We start from the raw sequence: 19,504 nt of genomic DNA on the forward strand, positions 1-19,504 counted from the left end.
CCTAACGTTAACACGATCTCAAAATAATCGAGCTGTATTCTTTTAAAATGTAATTTTTTTCTCATAATCTTACACTTTTTATCCATAAAATATTCCAACAATTGATCATAACGTAGACATAAATATAACAGAAATATAACAACTAAAATTTAAGTTAATAATAAAAAAAAAAGACACTTTTCAAACTTTGGCCTAATGTTACTTCTTTTTCGGCACCAATTACATTTTTTTTTTCATGTGACCACATCTAAAAGTTGACGTTTTCTTGAAATAATAACTATTTGTTCAAATACTTTTTTTCCCTTGAAATATGGAGGGGGGGAAAAAAAAAACATTTTCATGGTATTAAGACATTTATGATTCCGACTTGATTTTTACAAAAACAAGTTTTCCCTTGTAATTTTCCAACTAGTCTTGTAAAATCCACATTATTCCCCGACTATTTTCTTGCAGTCTGACAAAGATATTTTAAAATTCCCGAATTCTTGGAGCATTCCAACGTTTTCTCGCAAGATTAAGATCTTTTTTTTTTTTTTCTTGAATCATTAAGCTTGATTCTCAAAAATGAATGTTTCCTGGTGTTCTGTTATTTTCTGTGTTCACTGTGGTCCTAAGACGCATTGGTGGATAAAATTTAAAATTTTCCCATAAACTAGAATCTGATAAATGCAATGAGTGTACGACAAGCTGTCAGAGTGAGCCTCTTTCATAAAGAAGAAAAGAAATAAACTGGCTCGTCAATAAATGCAGCAGTCTCCACTTTATGACGTCTGAAGTGGCTTTCAAAAATGCATTGCAATTTTTGGTGTTCATAAACTGAGCCCGCCAATCATTCTGAATATATGTTTATGTCACTCCTCTCTCCAGTCAATTGTTTGTTTGTTTTTTTTTCATTTTGTTTTGCGAGCCTGACTTTCACCAATTATCTGTTCTTCCTGCAATCTGCGCCTCGCGCTGTGCAGTAATTTCATTTCCTCTCATGTCTCGGCTAATGATTTTTATTATTTTTTTGCCTACACGCACACACACACACACACACACACACACACACACCACACACACACACACACACACACACACACACACACGTGGCCTTATCTGCACAGGCCTGCTTGCCGAGGTTCCAAACAACAATTTCTCCGCGTTGTGTCGCTCGCGGATGACAAAATGGTGAATCCTGGCGCAGTTTCACAAAAATCATTTTACACTCGAGTCAAGCTTGGAAATTCCCACAATGCACGTCATGAAAACAATGAGTCCCACCCCAGGGGCAAAGAATCCCTGCAATCGATCATCACGGAATACAAATACAGCAATCCTCTGCCACATTGCGATTCTTGCGTCACGGATTCACGATATTGCCTCTTTTTTATTCCAGTTGTTAAAGTTAAAAGTTTGGACGTGCGCTCTCTCAATATAATATAATGTTTACACGCCTGCCATGATAGCACATTTTTTTTAGTACAATATACTTTCAATAATTTTGTTTTTTTATCCTAATGCCACTGATATAACGATATCAGAGCATATTAAAGATGTGCTTACATGTGTTCAAACAAAGTGCTGAACTTCAGAAAATTAAAGTTGCCTCTTTTCCGTTTGGCCATCTTGACACAACGGTGAACTCGCAAAGAATTTTACAACTCTCGACTGAACCGTTTTAGGGCTGACGGATGCCTTTTCCAAACCTTTTGTTTTGGTCCATAACGGCGTTTCCCATATAATATGCACTTAAAAAAAAAAGATCCCAGTGGGAACTTCACACTTAGCCTTTGTGCATCTTCACTGAAACTGCTAGCATTTTGCCATTTTGTGATAAATTAATGCACTAATTGCATTCCTGACTGTGCATTTATGATCTTGGACCAACTGAGTGTGGAAAAGACAAATTTGAGATTACGACAGGTGTTCAATTTGTTCAAACTAAAATGAAGAAACCCAGAGAGAAAAATATTTCCTTCATCTCTCTTTCACCTAAACCGCCTTCCTTCTGGAGACATGATGATGATCCAATTTAGTTTTATTTATCTCTGGGCACATTTTTCCACCGACTTTACTTACAGATCATCAGATTTATCATACAGAATTTCACACAGCGACTGCACTGAGGAAAAAGCACACTCTGTAATAATGCTCTTGTCAAGGTGAAAAAAAAAAAAAAAAGCCAAACATTTGAGGTAACATTGACGTTATGTTTGTTATAGAAGACCAAGATGAAGCTCACCCATTTGAGCTTCGCCTTCGTCTTTCGGGTCCCGCAACTGGGTGGCGTTGCCTCGCATTTCATGATGAAAAGCGACTCCACTTTACCGCCCTCTTTTTTCAATTGACCCCTGCGTGGATATTGCGCAATCCGCGTCACTGACCAATCAGAGGCCAGAGATCTGCATAAACCAAAGCCCGTTTTTGCTCCCGCCATTTTCTCAGACAACATTGCGTGGTCCAGTAGAGGTTTAGTTAGCGTTTTATCGCGTATTTGGGTCATTTAACAAAAAATATGGTTAAGAGGTGTAGTCACGTACTTTATAATAGTGACGACAGGTATCCTGAAAGGCTAGTTGGCGGAGTTCCATTCGTACCCTTTCCAAAACCGAAGACCCAGTACGAAAAATGCCTTCGATGGATCAAACTTTGTGGAAGACCGCATCGTCAACTAAATCCATCTAATATCAACCGGAACACATATGTTTGCACCAAGGTATGCCCTATATTTGATTTTCAATACATGTCTCGTATAAATGAATTCGAAGTTCTTCGCTAGCATAACACCGCTACGTGTGAACGATTGACACACTTATTCTTTGTTGGGGGATATTTAGCGATGATCGGACTGCACAAACGTATTGATTTCTTGCTGGCTCGCTTAACCAGACTGTGTTTGCACGAATATGTGCCCTAAATTTGATTTTTAATACACGTCTCGTATAAATGAATGAGACGTTCTCCGCTAGCATAACACCGCTACGTGTGAATGATTGAATGAAATCAGAAGCATGGCGTCTCTCTCAGTTAAGAATGTATTGTATTTAGAATCTATAATATATCATTGATTTGAATGAAATCAGAAGCAGCGAGTCTGTCTCAGTTCAGAATGTATTGTATTGTATTTGCCATTTTTACGAATTGTTTGTCTTACGTCAGCGCACGTGGCGTGACGTCACTTCAGGAGGCGTGGTTAAGTGCCCTGTACGGAGGGGTCAATTGGGCGTCGCATTTTGCAACCGGTGTCTTGGCGCTCCTCAGTCGAACGCGCCACTTCCGCATCCACGCATCGGTGACGTAAGCACGTTGCGAATTTCACGTCGCCGCCGTTTTCTGTCTTCGCGGCTGAGTCGCAGTTTTGCTTTTCAATGTTTTTTTTGATGCGCAAAGTACAAGTTTCGACCCAAAAACTGTGATGTGAGACCGGTTATTGTGAGACTTGCGCACACACGTAGGTCAGCAATTTTATCCACCAGTGGCATCTTTGAAAATGCTTCTTATGACGTGGAATGCCCGTCAAATGAGACCCCTGATCACCATTTAATAGTCAATAGCTTTACATGAACACTTCACTTAAATGTAGGAAAATAATAATGCAGTACTTAATGATACGTTGCGCATGAAAGTAAAAAATTCCACCTAACTCTGCACATTGGCCTCATATTTCAGAGATTGTGGATTTATATTCGAGTTTAGCTTGGAGCTTGCATGCCCATGTTTTCTCTGGCCACTCCAGTTTCCTCCCACACTGAAAAATTATGTATGTTAGAGAATTAAATAGTCTAAATTGTCCATTGCTTTGATTCTGAGTGCGAATGGTTATGTATGAAATTTTTGGATCATCTGGCCTTGTTTGATATAAGAAGGTCATCTTTCAAAATTTGCATACAGATATTGTGTGTGTGTGTGTGTGTGTGTGTTTCCTTGGCATCAAGCGTGTGTTTGCGAGAGCAAGCTGAGGACACAGTGTGACGGAGTGCAAGTGTCACGCCGGCCTACGTGCCGGGTGGCGGGATTGTAGACTGATGTCATAAATAGACTGCTCACCTCTGAAGCCTGGCCTTGGGCATGATGCATGCTGGGAAAAAAAGACAGCAACAAAAAAAATCTCCTATACTGGCAAAAGTGACCTGAAAAAGAAAAAAAAAAAATAAGTGAGAAAAGTTCAGTTCCAGACAGAAATGTTCGTATCACATCGGGATACTGTACAGTATGTGCAGGGATGACAATTTTTCACGGGTTCGTGGAATTCTGAGTTTTTTCAGCTGAAAATGTCATTTTTGTGAAACCTGTAAATCCATTGAGAAAAATGTTGGGGGCGGGGGGATACGGCTTGACGTGGCGCATGGCTGTGATCAAGACCTGCCGCCAGCATCGATCGGCAACGCTCGTCGTGAAATTAGTCGCAGCTGTGATAGGGGAAACGGCACTGCTATCTGTTTGCATTAAATTTGGTCTTTGTAATAACGACAACATTCCGATTTCCGGCAGCATTTTGGCGGTATTTTCACTCTGATGTTAACATTTCATAGAGAAGCATTCTGTTTACTACCGCATAGTTCCAACTTATAGACATACAGTACGTGCGCATGTTACCGAGCGGTCTGCACGTTTGCCAGTATGGCGAAAGTCTCGGAGCGAGAAGATGAAAATCGTGCCAGGGAAATTGATAAAAACCACGGAGTAAAAAAAGTGTTTCAGATGTACACGGCTTGAAAAAAAGTGTAACCGTGCAGATAGGAACGAAAACTGTATTAACGTGTCTCACACAACACGTACAAAAAGTGGACGTTCCCGGCAAAGTGCTGTGCACTCTGTGTTGCGATATGATCAATTATGGAAGCCGAGGAGCAAAAAATATCCAGGAGCATATCCAAACCAGGAAACACAGAACTAATTTGGATGTAAATTTCTCAAATATTATATAATTGACAACTGTTAATACGATTAGGCCTATCTGTAGTCCTCGCCCTGTAGATCACGCATTTTATTGCTCACTTTTATATTTCATTATCTCTTTCTCTCTCTCTCTCTCTCATATATATATATATATATATATATATATAAATTACTTGTGCAACTTGTAAGTGCAGTAGCCTATTTGATATAAATTTCACCCAGTCTACATTTTTATGTCCTAAGTTTGGCAAAATTATTTTTGGTTGTTTGGACTCATATTTTGAGTTTTCAAAATGTTATGATTGCCCAGTATTTGCACTGTTAGAAGTAACCAGAAGTCATCATTTAACAGTATGTTTCATAAAAAATTTTCATGCCGGGGGGCAGACATTTTCAGTATTTTTCCAAATTGGTCATTCTCATCCCTGTATGTGTAAATACTGCATAATTACTAATATACAGATTTTGAAGTACTTTTACTCAGCTGAGAACTTCCTCCTTTTACCTCACTCTTGTGCATATAATTCATGTGAATACCGCATAATTACTAATATACAGCTTTTGAAGAAGTTTTACACAGCTGAAAACTTTCTCGTTTTACCTCACTCGTGTATATGACTCACACGGTCATCTGATTCTGTCCGTGAACGACAATCTATGCGTGACATTCAATAAAAACTACAATGAGAGAAATTTTTACTCCCGCTTTGGTGGTTCCCAAAAATGAAGAAGACAAAATTGCATCTGTTTTTGGGAGGAAGAAGCCCTTTACGGCATATCGGCATTAATACGCCTTCTATGTGGTGTGGCGTTATTGGCCCGATGGGAGAGTTGAGCACAGATGTCGCACAATAAATATTTCACTCCAACTGGAAAAAGATCCCCGGTCCAAAAGACGGCCGATGCGGCGAGCCGATGCTCGGCTGTGTCGTTTCGAGTATCGATTAGCTCAGCTGGAGATGACTGCTGCTGCCTCATTTTCCCACGAGAATCGCAGCGACATTAAAAAAAGACGCACTTTCTTTTGTACAGCTTTGGCGCCATTCATTGACTGGTATTTGATGGTTTCTCACCTTAAAATAAATAAATAAATAAAAGGACGAAACTGATCCATGAGGGGAAATCTGGAAAAACACGTCCCTCCGTTGTTCCACCAGCCACCCACCATAATTCCGCTCACCATCAATTAAGCCGTACATTGTTCCATCCATCTATCAATCAGTGGGTTGACGCGACCATCCATTCATCATCCGTATGTTGTTGCGTCCGCCCAGTCAATATTTCACCCATTCATCATTCCGACAACCCATCTCGCCCCCCATCGGTTCATCCGTTGTCCGTCTATTATGCCATCCATTCTTCCATACTTCCATCAATGCAATCATCCACCCGTCATTTCATCAACCATCTACCAGCCCATCCGTCGCTCCATCCAGACATCCGTTGTGTCCGTCATCCATCTTTCCAAACACCCATTCGTTCATTTGTCATTCTCTCATACAACTAATGGACCGATCCGTAATTCCACCCACCCATCGATTATCCAATTCATCATTACCCTCCCTCCCATCCATCCATCCATCGACCATCCGTCGCTCCAACCACCTCCGATCCTTCCAATCATCACGATCAAAATGCTTTCACCCGTCCATTCCTCAATCCATCCGAACATTTGGTCACCCTTCCATCATTCCATCCACCCGCCAATCTACAGACCCATCCGACCATTCATCGTTGCATCCATCGTTCCATCTACCTTTCTTTTAGTTACGTATATTGATGTTAAAGCCATACACAACATCTTTTTCAGTCTTCAAGAGTCAGGGAACCGTTTGGGGTGAAAAAGCCCTTCTCTGTAGCTCCTTTCCAGATAATCCGTACTAGGAGTAAACTGGGCTGGACCAACCAACCCATCCAGAGTCCAGATTCTCGATAAACATACAATGTCTTAAGAGTTGCTGTTAAAACAAGAAGCAACCCTCAGAAGAACCAGATGAGGAAAGACGACCTTGTAGCTCAACTGACTTTATCGAGTTGTTGTCAGGCAACCGCATTGATCAGTTTACATCTAGTTCCAGGAATGCAGCCACTTCCTTCGGGCGTTTACGTAGGTCCGTTATGGTCAGTGTAGCAGGAGCCGCTGCGCAGATGAAGTTGTGCTTCGTATCGTGAGGGCCCTGTCCGCATTTCGGGAAGAGGTTGACGATAGTATTATCATTATGAGCCATATAGTACAGTGAGCATGCGGGTTCGTCCAGAGCGGAGTTGCGACAGTTTGGATCTTGTGGCCCGCGGAAGATCAGTTTCGGTTTTGTCCACCTCGGGGGTTGGATAGCCACCAAGGATGACGACCGGTTTGTAGCCGGCCTCCGCATCTTCAACGCCGTCTCGGTAGGCTTGTTTGTTGAACACCACGTCGGTGGGGATGTCTTGACCGTATTTGCGGACGTCATGGCGAAGTAAGCGCGGTTGAGGCGGTTTGTTTGAAATCCCGATGGCACGGGTGCGCGGGTAGTTGGCAGCGCAGTACATACTGCCGGGCGAGTAGTTAGGTTGTGTTGCTTCACTGGGAGGATTTTGGTCTCACAATGCACTTTATTATGTGTGGTCATTGTACAAGCCCATTTTGAAACCCTCAGTGTCTCTTTCGTCCCACACAGTGCTGCATAGACAACTACGAGGAGATGGTGAAGATCCTACTGGATCGCGGAGCTTGCGTCAACGCTCAGGACAACGAGCTGTGGACGCCGCTGCACGCTGCCGCTACCTGCGGCCACGCAGGCCTTGTCAAGACACTCATTGCACAGTAAGACCACGTGGACTGTGCACAGATTTACAGTACAACAAAGCGGTGGTTCTTAAGTCCTCATTTGGCCGGCCGTTTTCTCCACCAGTGGTGCTGATCTGCTGGCGGTCAACTCTGATGGGAACATGCCGTACGACCTTTGCGAAGACGACCCGACGCTGGACATCATTGAGACGGCCATGGCCAACAGGGGTGCGCTATTTATCTTGAAAATGTGGCTTTCTGCTGCTCCATGGTTATCCCCACAGTTGGGAATTTTAATTATTGCAAACCATTGCAGCAAATTCAAACAGACCATGGTAAATGTGTATTCATATAGACAAATCTTGTTTTCCTTTCGGCTTGTCCCGTTAGGGGTCGCCACAGCGTGTCATCTTTTGCCATGTTAGCCTATCTCCTGCATCTTCCTCTCTCAACACCCCAACTGCCCTCATGTCTTCCCTCACAACATCCATCAACCTTCCCTTTGGTCTTCCTCCTCTCTCTCGCTCTTTTGCCCGGCAGCTCCATCCTCAGCAGCCTCCTACCAATATACTAACTCTCTCGACTGTGGACATGTCCAAATCATCGAAGTCTGCTCTCCCCATCAAATCTTTTCTCCAAAACATCCAACTTTGGCTCTCCCTCCAATGAGCTCATTTCTAATCCTAATCCTAATTCTAATCTAATCTGGTCACTCCGAGCGAGAACGTCAGCATCTTCATTTCGTCTACCTCGAGTTCTACTTCCTGTTGTTTCTTCAGCGCCACCGTCTCTAATCCGTACATCATGGCCGGCCTCCCCGCTGTTTCGTAAACTTTGCCCTTCATCCTAGCGGACACTCTTCTGTCACATAGACCGCCAGACACCTTCCGCCAACTGCTTGGACTCGTTTCTTCACTTCCTTCCCACACTCTCCATTTCTCTGGATTGTTGACCCCAAGTATTTGAAATCATCCACCCTCGCCATCTCTTCTCCCTGTAGCTTCACTCTTCCCCCTCTACTTTTCTCATTCACGCACATATATTCTGTTTTACTTCAGCTAATGTTCATTCCTCTCCTCTCCTTTCCTTTCCAGTACGTGCCTCCATCTTCCTAATTATTCCGCCACCTGCTCCCTGCTTTCACTGCAGATGACAATATCATCTGCGAACATCATAGTCCAAGGGGATTCCAGTCTAGCCTCATCTGTCAGCCTATCCATTACTACCGCAAACAGGAAGGGGCTCAGAGCGGATTCCCTGATGCAATCCCACCTTCACCTTAAATTCTTCTGTTACGTCTACGGCACACCTCACCACTGTTCTGCTGCCTTCATCCATGTCTCGTACTATTCTAACATATTTCGTCGCCACACCAGACTCCTGCATGCAGTACCGCATAAAAAAAAATAAAATAAATAAAAGGTCTTAGCTGAAATAAGAGTAAACTCTCATTCATCCACCGGAAAAATCACTTGACTGTACATTGCAGCAGTGTGTGAGCATCTTTTGGCATTTTAGATTATTTCTCAAGGTTCTGTTTATTTCACTTGGGCACGGTGGTGATGATCATGAAAAACTGGCAAGGAAGGATGGCGGTGAGTCGACGGGAGTACTTTGCAGTTATAAAGTCGGCTCAAGCAATATCGAATGTGAATGAAGAAAAAAACACTTTTTACCTGCTCCAGTGCTGATTTTTTGGGGGGCTAGTAAAAGAGATTAAAAGGGCTCAAAAGATGTACAACGAAGACGTGGATGCATCCAACGCTTTGCTGTGGTTTGGTAGTCGGCACCAACAGACGCATTTTAGAGTTAAGTAAGCTCGCCACGCGTTCTCTCACCTCCTAACTTGCTGACATTGAATTTCCCTCAAGTGAACAAAAGTTTTTAGTCTGGGAGACTCGGGTCTTAGTCAAAGGGAAACTCCTGCGGTTTAGTTGAACATGCGACACAAAAAAAAGCTTCTCAGGCAGACTCTTATGCGGCATGCAGATAGCGCGACGGTAGGTGAGAAGAATGACAATAAGAGCATCAAACGGGCGAGCGCAGCAACACTAATTGCTCTTGTCGCGTTGCCAAGACCTCCAGAGATGACGCAGCGGCGAGGAGACTGGCTGTCCTCTGTTTTAATAGAAAACACGTTGCACTCCACGGAAGCGGCGCACTTATCTGAGGACGTCACTTTGCTGCAGTGATGAGCCAAATAGAAATAAATGAACTCGTTGCTCGTATCAGCCAAAAATGAGAGGTGAGCATTTGGCTCGAGTTTAAGAAATGGCGTTCATTAAAATGATATTGTTGCCTCGGCTAAACAAACATTCAGATGAATAATGGAGTCAATTCAACTCAAATTTCACCCATCTTAGTTAAAATGACATCAGTACATTTCTTTGCGCCGGAAACCAGGTCAGGGTGTAGCCCCCGCCTCCTGCCCACAGTTATCTGGGATAGGCTCCAGGACTACTGCTACCCTTGTGAGGATAAGTGGCTCAGATAATGGATGGACGGACTCCTGATAACGTTTGACATTTTCAGAAGTTCAATTAACTGGTTTATTATTACCGTCACAGAGGGATGAATGAGGTAATTGTCAGTAACGTAAAATAAAAAAATAATGAGACGTTAATGCTGGGGGAAAAAAAAAAAAATGTTCAAAGCTTGTTTGGTATCAGGAGAAATAAAACTAATACCAGATAGGATTATTAAAATAAAAAGCAAAACTTGTTTTGATTGTTGTTTTCTTTTTCTGTTACCGCTGGGAGAATACAATAACATCAAAAATTATTTTTTTGGGTGAAAAAAAAAAAAAATCTATGATTTTATTTCAAGATCACGTTCAATAGCTGTAATTTGTCTCATGAATTATAAAGGAGAATCTTTGAGGAACAGTTACGTGACGTTGCAACCGCTGTTATCCTAGTTCCCTGTTTCCCAGAATACAAAAGGACATCATCAAAATTCCCGCGAGATGCTGTTGCTCACATATTCACTGTACTGCCCACAGTTGTCCTCATCCTGAGCGCTAACAACTTTCTCTCTGCAGTGAACAGAATAACAACGCAGGAATGGTGTAAGTGTGGATGGAATTTTACATTATAATTCTTAAGGGAAAGCGCTGCTGTAGCGTGCTTTTCTTCTTTTTAAGTTGTTGCTGGTCAAGACGGATTTTAATTGAATTTGGTCAAAAGTGGAGTCCGCCCAATATTCGTCATTTCGAATAGATGGCTTCTCAAATCCCGGCCAGCGTCATGTGTCAAACCGCAAATCTGCGGCGCTTATAGACGGCTGCGAAAAATCAATAATGCGGCAATTAGCACTGTTTGCGCCTTCGATCGGCAGGCATCACCCAGGAGATGATCAACGAGACCCGGGCCTCCACAGAGAGGAGGATGCTCGGAGATATCCAGGAACTGGTGCGGCTCGGCGACGACGTCAACCGTCAGGACTCGCAGGGAGCCACGCTGGTACGTTTTGGGAAAGATGGCAGTGCCGACTTCCAGAGGGACGTTCGGTTCGGTCCGATCTCGCCTGAACGGTTGAATCCATTCCGTGACCAAGCTTGTAACTCAGTTGACTGGAATATCGCATCACTTTTCAAAATTATGTACTGAAATGCTCTTTGAACAGTCGAGTCTCCCAAATAACCTTTTAAAAATTTCGATAAGAGAAAAATGGCGCTCAAAAATTCAAAGCACAATAGAAGACATACTACATATTTATGAAAGCAGGAAACCGTTAGAAATCGTGAAAAAAAAGGTGCTATTTTAAGTGACTTAAAAACGATGTCTCATTTAAGAAATGAAATTGAGTCATGCGTTATTCAGATGATTTTTTTTGCAGTGCTTAAAAAGTGAATGTCCGGGAAAAACAGGACATCTGGTCGGCCCAGTTAGCGTACGTAGACGGTGCCTGAGAAACCCACTGGACTACGAAGAGACCAGGACATGGTTCTAGTCTGAAAGCTTTATCCTGCTGCATTCTGCATCCTAACCAATGAAACAAAAGTGTGCCAGAATGTTTGGCGAAAAAAAATCCCAGCGAAGAGGACATGCGGAAATTGTCCCGAGTTATGTAAGGCTAATCCTTTTGTTTTGAAGAGAAATGCTTTTTATGTATCACTTGGAGGACTTTCCTTCCTGTGTAGTCTGATTGAGCCACGGTGGGAGACATACGATAAAGTTGGGGGAGGTTTGGGGAATTTGTCCAACAAAATTCAGCAAATCTGCAGTTGTTGCTTTAATAGGGGAGGTTGGCGGGATATTATGAAAACGTTCACTTGTAACAGAACGGGCGCTACGATTTTTGTCTCGCAGCTGCACATCGCGGCAGCAAACGGCTACATGCAGGCGGCCGAGCTGCTGCTGGAGGGGGGCTCTCGGATGGACCTGAGAGATTCAGACGGATGGCAGCCGCTACACGCCGCGGCCTGCTGGGGACAGGTGAGACCAGACGGCCGCACAAAAAACAAACAAAACAAAACAAAAAAAAAAACGACAGGCTCAGAGACTCCCCCCTTTGCCGTCAATGTAAATGAAAGCTTTTTGCTCTTTTAGATGCACGTGGCCGAGCTGCTGGTGTCTCACGGAGCCAGTCTCAATGCCAAGACCTTCCTGGAGGAGACCCCCATTGGTATACTCGTACCTTACAAAAACGTGCGGCCATCTTATTCTCGTAATAACAATTTTCCTCCATCTTACATTTTAAGACCTGTGCGAGGACGAGGAGTTCAGAACTATTCTGCTGGACCTGAAGCACAAGCACGACACCATCATGAAGTCCCAGCTCAAACACAAGACCTCGTTGTGCCGACGGACCTCCAGTGCAGGCAGCCGCGGGTGAGCGCTGACACCTGCTGGCCGCCGCTGCAACTACACGCGGTGCACGTTTGGGCCGGGTCCGATAAGATGGCGGCGCAACCATTCCGCGTTTTCACCGAAGCTTCCTCACCCGCAGGAAGGTGGTGAGGCGAGCCAGCTTGTCCGACAGACACAACCTGTGCCGCAAGGAGTACGAGACGGAGGCCATCGTGTGGAGGGGAGGCAGGGAGGAGGAGGACAAGGAGGACAAAGAGAAGGAGGCCGACCAGGAACATTTCCAGGTGCTCCACGTGAGTCATCTCATCATTAGCATGTGTCGCAAACAATATTTCTGATTGGCAGCAGAGCCACATTTCTTATCTCCAGTCTAAGGAGGGCAGTACGTACGGAGGGGGGGGGGGGGGCGCACGTGTCACTGTCTATTATTAGTGGCGAGGAGGACGTTAATGAGCTGCACATTCGATTTTCTGCAGCTTCTAATGTTCTCTTGAGCTCTCCGTGTGTGCTCAATCTAATCTCCTTTCAGGTCAGCTCGGTTCAGCCCTTTCAGACAAAACACAAACAATGGCAATTGCGGAGAGCTCTGCGGGGAAAAAGGTTGACTCAAGGATGCGGGACAAAATCGTGGTGCTCAATGAACCATTAAACGTCGGCCTCACAGTTCTGAGGAGCCGGGTTCAATCCCAGCCCTCCCTGCGTGGGTTTACTCCCACATCCCCAAATTGGACACTCTAAATTGCCCCTCGGTGTGATTGTGAGTGGGGCTGTTTGTCTCTATGTGCCCTGCGATTGGCTGGCGACCAGGTCAGGGCGTACCCCGCCCGCCTGCCTCCTACCCGGTAGTAGACTGAGGACTCGCTGTGCTGTATTGAATGAATACTTTGCTCACTGTTCAGGTCAAGCCCGCAGAGGCGGTGGATCCACCCGACCAGACCAAGCTGCCCACCATCCTCAAAGACGGCAGCAGCAAGCACAACGGCCTCATCGCTACATCTACATGCGTCCCCCCGCAGCCCCCCGCCAACGGCAAAGCCGGAGTCGACAAGAGCCCGCTCGCCACCAGCTCACCCGGCCAAGATGAAAATTTTCCTCGCGAGAGAGCTCAAACTCTGTCAGAGCTAAAAAAGCAACGGGCGGCGGCCAAGCTGTTGAACCATCCCCTGTTCAACGGTCACCTGGGCAACGGTTCCACGGACTCCTTCAGCGACGCCAAATCCCTTTCGGACGACCCCCGCATGCCGCTGGTCTCGTCCAACGGCAGCGCCGTGTTCTACACGCCGGCGAGCGGCGAGCCGCCGCTCCTCAGACTCAGGCAGCCGGTCGATGAAGAGCAACCCAAGTCGCGGACCTGCTGCTGCGTGTCGTAGCGCCGACGTCGCACCGGGACGCGGAATTGCAAACGTTTGCACAGGAGAGGCGAAGGGGAGTCAAATAACTTTTGCTCCAAAAAGTGGACTTTCTACGTGAAGGGAGGTAGCAAGTGTAGCAGGCGAACAAACGGAGGCTTTGGACTCAATTTGGAGACGAGGACGGACCACGACGACGGAGGGCTGAAGACAATTCGAGGTAAAAAGAGGAACCTCCAAAGTCGACAGATTTCAAAACATTTTTTTTTGGGGGGGGGGGGGTCGCAATCATGATGGACACAACTACAACATTTTATGTTCTCAAGTGAAAGGTTCAGAGGTACCGGTCAAAAAATTCACCGCCATGTTCCGCCCGCATGCAATGTTGAAAAGTTGTCATTTCGAGCACATCCGGTTCAATTTGGTCTCAAGCAGATTAAAACAGTTTTTAAAATAACACCTTAGAAAAGACCAAAACAAAAAACAATATAAATGGACTCTCCAAAGTTAAAAGGAAATGGATCCGTCCCACGATGGTGCTTGACTTCTAACTTTACTGAAAGAATTCGTTCCGGGTCATCTTTGAGGTGCTCACTGGTGTCCTTTTAGATCAGGGGTGACAAACACATTTTTGCCACGGGCCGCATTGTAGCTGCGGTTTCCTTCTGAGGGCCGTTATGATTGAGAAACAATCCAAAAAATTTTAATCGCCTCATTATCTTTACCCTGATTTGGAACCAGAACTCAAGTTCAATGGGTTTTTCAACAATTGTTCATGTTAGGTTACGCAAAAGTGCTTGCGATATCTCAAACTTGTCATTTATGACATGGCAATTTGAAATCTTAACAGAAATCCTGTAAGTTGACACGCATAATATGCCTTCGCGGGCCACATGAAACCAGATGGCGGGCCAGATCTGGTCCTCGGGCCTTGAGTTTGACACCTGTGTTGTAGATGCTCACTGAACTCAAGGCTCAGATTTCAACGGACTTTTACGGTTCAGTGGTACCTTGACTTAAGAGTCGAATTCATTTGGCTCAATTTACTCGTATCTCAAATTGTGAGCGAGATGGAATATGACACATAAAAGAAAAAAATTTTTGAAATTCCACCGGGCGACGCCTCATCAGAAAAAGTTGGTGCGCTCGTAAGCTACGTATAGAAAATGATGTTTGAATCCCAAATTGGACCACCATTTCTTGTGTTCGACTTTGGAGGTTGCGCTCTACTTAAGTGAACATTTGAGATTATTATTTTTAACTTGAAGGAAAAGTCATCATCGCGTCGGTCATAAATTCCCACATATCAAAAGACGTAAACAGCGCTTTGAACGTCATGAATTAGTGAAGGGAAGGAATGCCATAAAAGTGTTATTGTGTAATCTGACCTGTCACCATCTCTTTTATATACTGTACGTCTACAGCCAACTGATATTTGTATTGATCCCGTCAACCGTGCGTTTTATTTATTACATGAGGGATCTGTTCCTACATTGAAGTGTATTTATTGTTGCGGATGGTGTGTGAATGCGAACGGGGGGCGGACAAGACACAGGAAAGCAACTTTTTCCTTATATCACAGCGGAAGGTTTAATCGCGACATCCCTCCAAAATAACACAAAAAGGCCGCAACAGAGGATCCGCCACTTGGCGGACTTTTTACACCGAGCCACCGCATCAGATACCGTAAAATTGGACTGGACTTGCACTGGATAAATGATTCAAGTGACAATTTCATTTTTTTTTTCCCAAGCGGAACAACTGGAGTACAGAATAAGTATGAAAACAAAACAAAAACCGTGAAATCGCGTATATTCTGATCAGAATCAGGCATCGACGACGAAATCAATCAATGAGAGTGGAAAGTGCATCATAAACGTAGTTTGGATAAAGCCTGTCAATGAAACCAGAGAGGTTTACTTTTAATATTTGTCTTATTGACGTTATTGCTAACAAGAAGCTCCCCAAGCTCGTTGTATGATGTATAATGACGACAAATGGCAGATTTGATTTTCTATTCGATTCTGTTGCACTTCCATCTCGACACTTGCAATTTGCGCGTCAAGCCATGTGGGTTGCTTCGCGTGTTCTGTCATTGTAAACGGAGCCATGTTGGAAATGTGCCACTTAAAATGTAGATTTAAAAAAAAAAAAAAACAAACAAAAAGAGCAGATACTGTACAGCAGTGGTCTCAAACCCAATTCACCTCGGGGGCCGCCGTGGGCACTTTCTAACTAACTCCTTGGCCGCACCCTCGGCGCACATGCTTGCAATTTAAATGAGAAATTTAAAAAAAAAAATCTTACTTTTTTTTTTTTTTTTAAAGCACAAAAATAAGACAAGCAAGGAAGCTAATGTAAACAAGCTGTATGCAAAACTACTCATGAAACTCTCCATGGCAGCGGTTCCCAAAGTCAACCTGGGCCCGGACCCCCAACCTCAGCTTTCGCCAATAATGTAGTGCTGGACACAGCTATGCCATTCTGGTACAAAGAAATACTCAATTTTCGTGGCTCACGTACTCTTGCTTTTTGTTTTTGCACAATAAATCAAAATGTGGTTCAACACTGTGAGTGAGAAAGAAGAAAAAAAAAAAAGTTTTTTTGTTCTTCAGAAAAATATTTTATTATTACTGTCACGGACCCTCTGGAAAGACGTTTTTCACCCCCTGGGGGTCCGTGGACCCCACTTTGGCAACCACTGCTCCATGGCAACACCACTGTAACTTTTCACTCAATGAAAACTGTTTCTCCGCTTGCATCAAGCGTGGTCGCTGTCACGCCCCCGAGAGCCACAATCCCCGCCGCGATTGGCAAGCTCGCCAGCTCCGCACACAACACTGCAAAAGTCCCATTCATATAAAACTTCAGGGCCGCACTATCATTTAACTCTGACAGTAAGGTGGGGGCCACAAAATATCATATTGGGTGCCGCAAATGGCCCATGGGCCGCGAGTTTGAGACCCTTGCTGTACATGCATGAAATTGGAATTGGACGCAAATCCAGCCTCGATGACGTTCTGACTGCGACGAGTGTCCTGGCACTCCGGAATATTTACAGCCTTTGCGTTTGATTTAAATTAGGGATGGTCATGCAAGTACATTTCTTCGAACGGCCACTTTAGCATTAGCATAATTATCAATGAAAATAGCATCCACGTTGCCTCATCTCCATGCGAGTGCCAAGGAGTCTTCCATTAAAATAAATAAATAAATAAACACACACACACACACACACACAGAGTCCAATTTCGGTGTAGTTGGTTCCTTTAGACAGACGCTCCACCTGCCCTCGTTTGTACAGTTATCAATGATGTGTACAGATGAATTTGTAAATACTAACGTCGTCTGTCCCCATGAACTGCATTTATCTGTTCTTGTTCTTGTTGTTATTGTTGGCGCCCTAACGGAAAACTCCAGAATACACGTAACGATCCTCTTTGGTCATCCTGCTTTATGTGTGTCAGATGCCTGCAAAGTACACTCAGGTGCCAGTCTTAAATGTGTTCCTCCATTGTCTGATTATTATTATTTGGTCCTGAAATGTCAGGAATTCTTTTTTTTTTTTCCTCCATTATTTTTACATCAACTAAATGTCTAACTGCTGTGTGTGTAATAAATTGATACGTCCAATTCCTTCACAACATATACAGTATTTACATGTGATTATCAACAGAGAGACAAAAGGACACAAATATGAAAGAACTACTGACGATTTTGTAATTATTAGACTGACTATATTGATGGCTGCATTCACATATTTTGAATAAATTGTATATTTTGAGAATTCTACATGGTCTCATCTGAATGGGAAACATTGACCTCAGAAGTGTGCATTAATCTCTTTGTTTTTGGAAAGTTTTGCATACATAGATGACAACAATGTGTGGGTGGAAGGGGAATTTAAGACGAGGAAAATCTAATTGAAAAAGTTTTCCAGTTTTCTTCCAAATTCCAAAATCACGTTTTTAGATTAAATCGAAGACTGTCTACGGTTCGATCAATGTAGTAGCAACATTATTGATATTTGTTTGGGATGTATTGATAAAAGTATTGTACCGCCCATTATATTCTAGCACATTCATTAATATTATTTATCACATTTACTGAGCTTTGGCCCACTTGTTTTGTGTTCACTTCTCATATTATGCCGAATTTGAATAATCCTTGCAGAGCACAAGATGCTTGCTACATTATAATTGCCTCACTCAGGAGGATGTAAAGGAAATTATGTGAACACACCCAGTAACTATTTAAATAAGGACGTCGGGTTGGACACCATGAAGTGAGATCGCCAAAGTAAATGTTGAAGAACGCCAGAGTAAACGAAGAAAACCGTGGCAGGCAAAATGAGGGGAACGGGCGCAGAGACAAAAGCAAGAGCAAACACGCCACGCGGACTCCGTCCGACGCAAAGCGTGACCTTGCTGCTGGGTTGCAAGGCCAACTGGCTGCGTTCCAGCTCCTTCCTCCTTCCTCCTTCCTCCTCACTCAAGACCCACCACGATCAGTGCACGAGCAAAGCCGGGAAAGCGTTCGGAGCCGGGAGTTGCTTGGACTCCTGACCGCTGAACAGAGGAGGAGGAGGAACGAGGATGAAGGTTCTCGCAAGAGCAAATCACATGTGAATGGCGACCATGAAGGATGCACTGAGGTGGGGGCGAGGGAGACTTTTACTGCAGCTAGTGAACGCCCTGTTGGAACAACGTCATGGTGAGGACAAACGAAAGCAAACGTGTTCAGTTTTACAGTCTTTTAAGACATGCCAGCTTATGTTGTTCTCCGTCCATCGACCCATTTAGTCCTCAAGTAATGCATGTTTTTCGAATGTGGGAGGAAACCCGAGTGCCCACCCGGAGAAAAGCCACGCAGCCACGGGAAGAACATGCAAACTCCACAGAAGTGGGGCCCGAGATTCAAACCCCGGTCCTCTGAACTGTGACGAAGAGGCTCTAACCAGATACGCCACCCTAAATATCCATTCATCCATTTTCTTCGCTGCTTATCCTCACAAGGGTCGCAGGGAGTGCTGGAGCCGATCCCAGCTGTCATCAGGCAGGAGGTGAGGTACATCCTGAACTGGCTGTCAGCCAATCGCAGGGCACATCCAGACAAACGGCCGCACCATGGGGCAATTTGGAGTGTCCAATTAATGCAAACCGGAGCGCCCGGAGAAAACATGCAAACTCTACACAGGCGGGGCTGGGATTCAAACCTCGGTCCTCAGAACTGTGAGGAAGCGGCTCTAACCAGTTGCTCCACCCTAAATAAATTCACGAAAATAATGACATTTAAAGCGGACATATTATGGAAAAGGGACTTTTACATGGCTTTTCTCCAAATAGTAGAATCTCTGGTGTGCCTGCTCACATATCAAATGTGACAAAGAAAACGTTTGGTTACAGCTGCCTACTTCCGAAACCGTGAGAAAGCCGTTCAGATAACGCAAGTGAAAATACAATCTAATACTCGTTACGGGGACCCATACGCGCTTTGCACTCACCATTTTTACCTGCTCGCTCTGTCCCTGGTCGCCATGGTGATGCATCCACACGCAAGTGTGGGCGGAGCTGTTGCTCATTCTCGGGAGACGCGACCACCCGCTCAAAAATTTCAATGCAGCTCGGGGGGGGGGGGGGAAGGGATGCTAAAATTCTTGATCGTTCTGCTATTTTGACTAGATGATCTCACCA

General features: G+C 44.4%; 1 protein-coding gene across 2 annotated transcripts in view; it reads left to right on the forward strand.

The window, feature by feature from the left end:
- The window catches only part of LOC133507774 (protein phosphatase 1 regulatory inhibitor subunit 16B-like), a 50,522-nt gene extending 32,919 nt beyond the window's left edge, over positions 1 to 17,603 (forward strand). The window contains exons 3-10 of one of the 2 annotated variants that reach the window (XM_061833189.1): positions 7,542 to 7,687; positions 7,776 to 7,879; positions 10,988 to 11,112; positions 11,962 to 12,087; positions 12,202 to 12,277; positions 12,354 to 12,483; positions 12,602 to 12,755; positions 13,362 to 17,603. In XM_061833189.1, the coding sequence (XP_061689173.1) occupies positions 7,542 to 7,687; positions 7,776 to 7,879; positions 10,988 to 11,112; positions 11,962 to 12,087; positions 12,202 to 12,277; positions 12,354 to 12,483; positions 12,602 to 12,755; positions 13,362 to 13,832 (1,332 nt within the window). In that variant the 3' untranslated portion in view covers positions 13,833 to 17,603. The remainder of the gene's footprint in view (positions 1 to 7,541; positions 7,688 to 7,775; positions 7,880 to 10,987; positions 11,113 to 11,961; positions 12,088 to 12,201; positions 12,278 to 12,353; positions 12,484 to 12,601; positions 12,756 to 13,361) is intronic. The other variant, XM_061833190.1, reaches the window with a different exon arrangement.
- The last annotated feature ends 1,901 nt before the right edge of the window (positions 17,604 to 19,504 follow it).

This window comes from Syngnathoides biaculeatus, chromosome 10 (genome assembly GCF_019802595.1).
Source record: "Syngnathoides biaculeatus isolate LvHL_M chromosome 10, ASM1980259v1, whole genome shotgun sequence".
Lineage (NCBI taxonomy): Eukaryota > Metazoa > Chordata > Actinopteri > Syngnathiformes > Syngnathidae > Syngnathoides > Syngnathoides biaculeatus.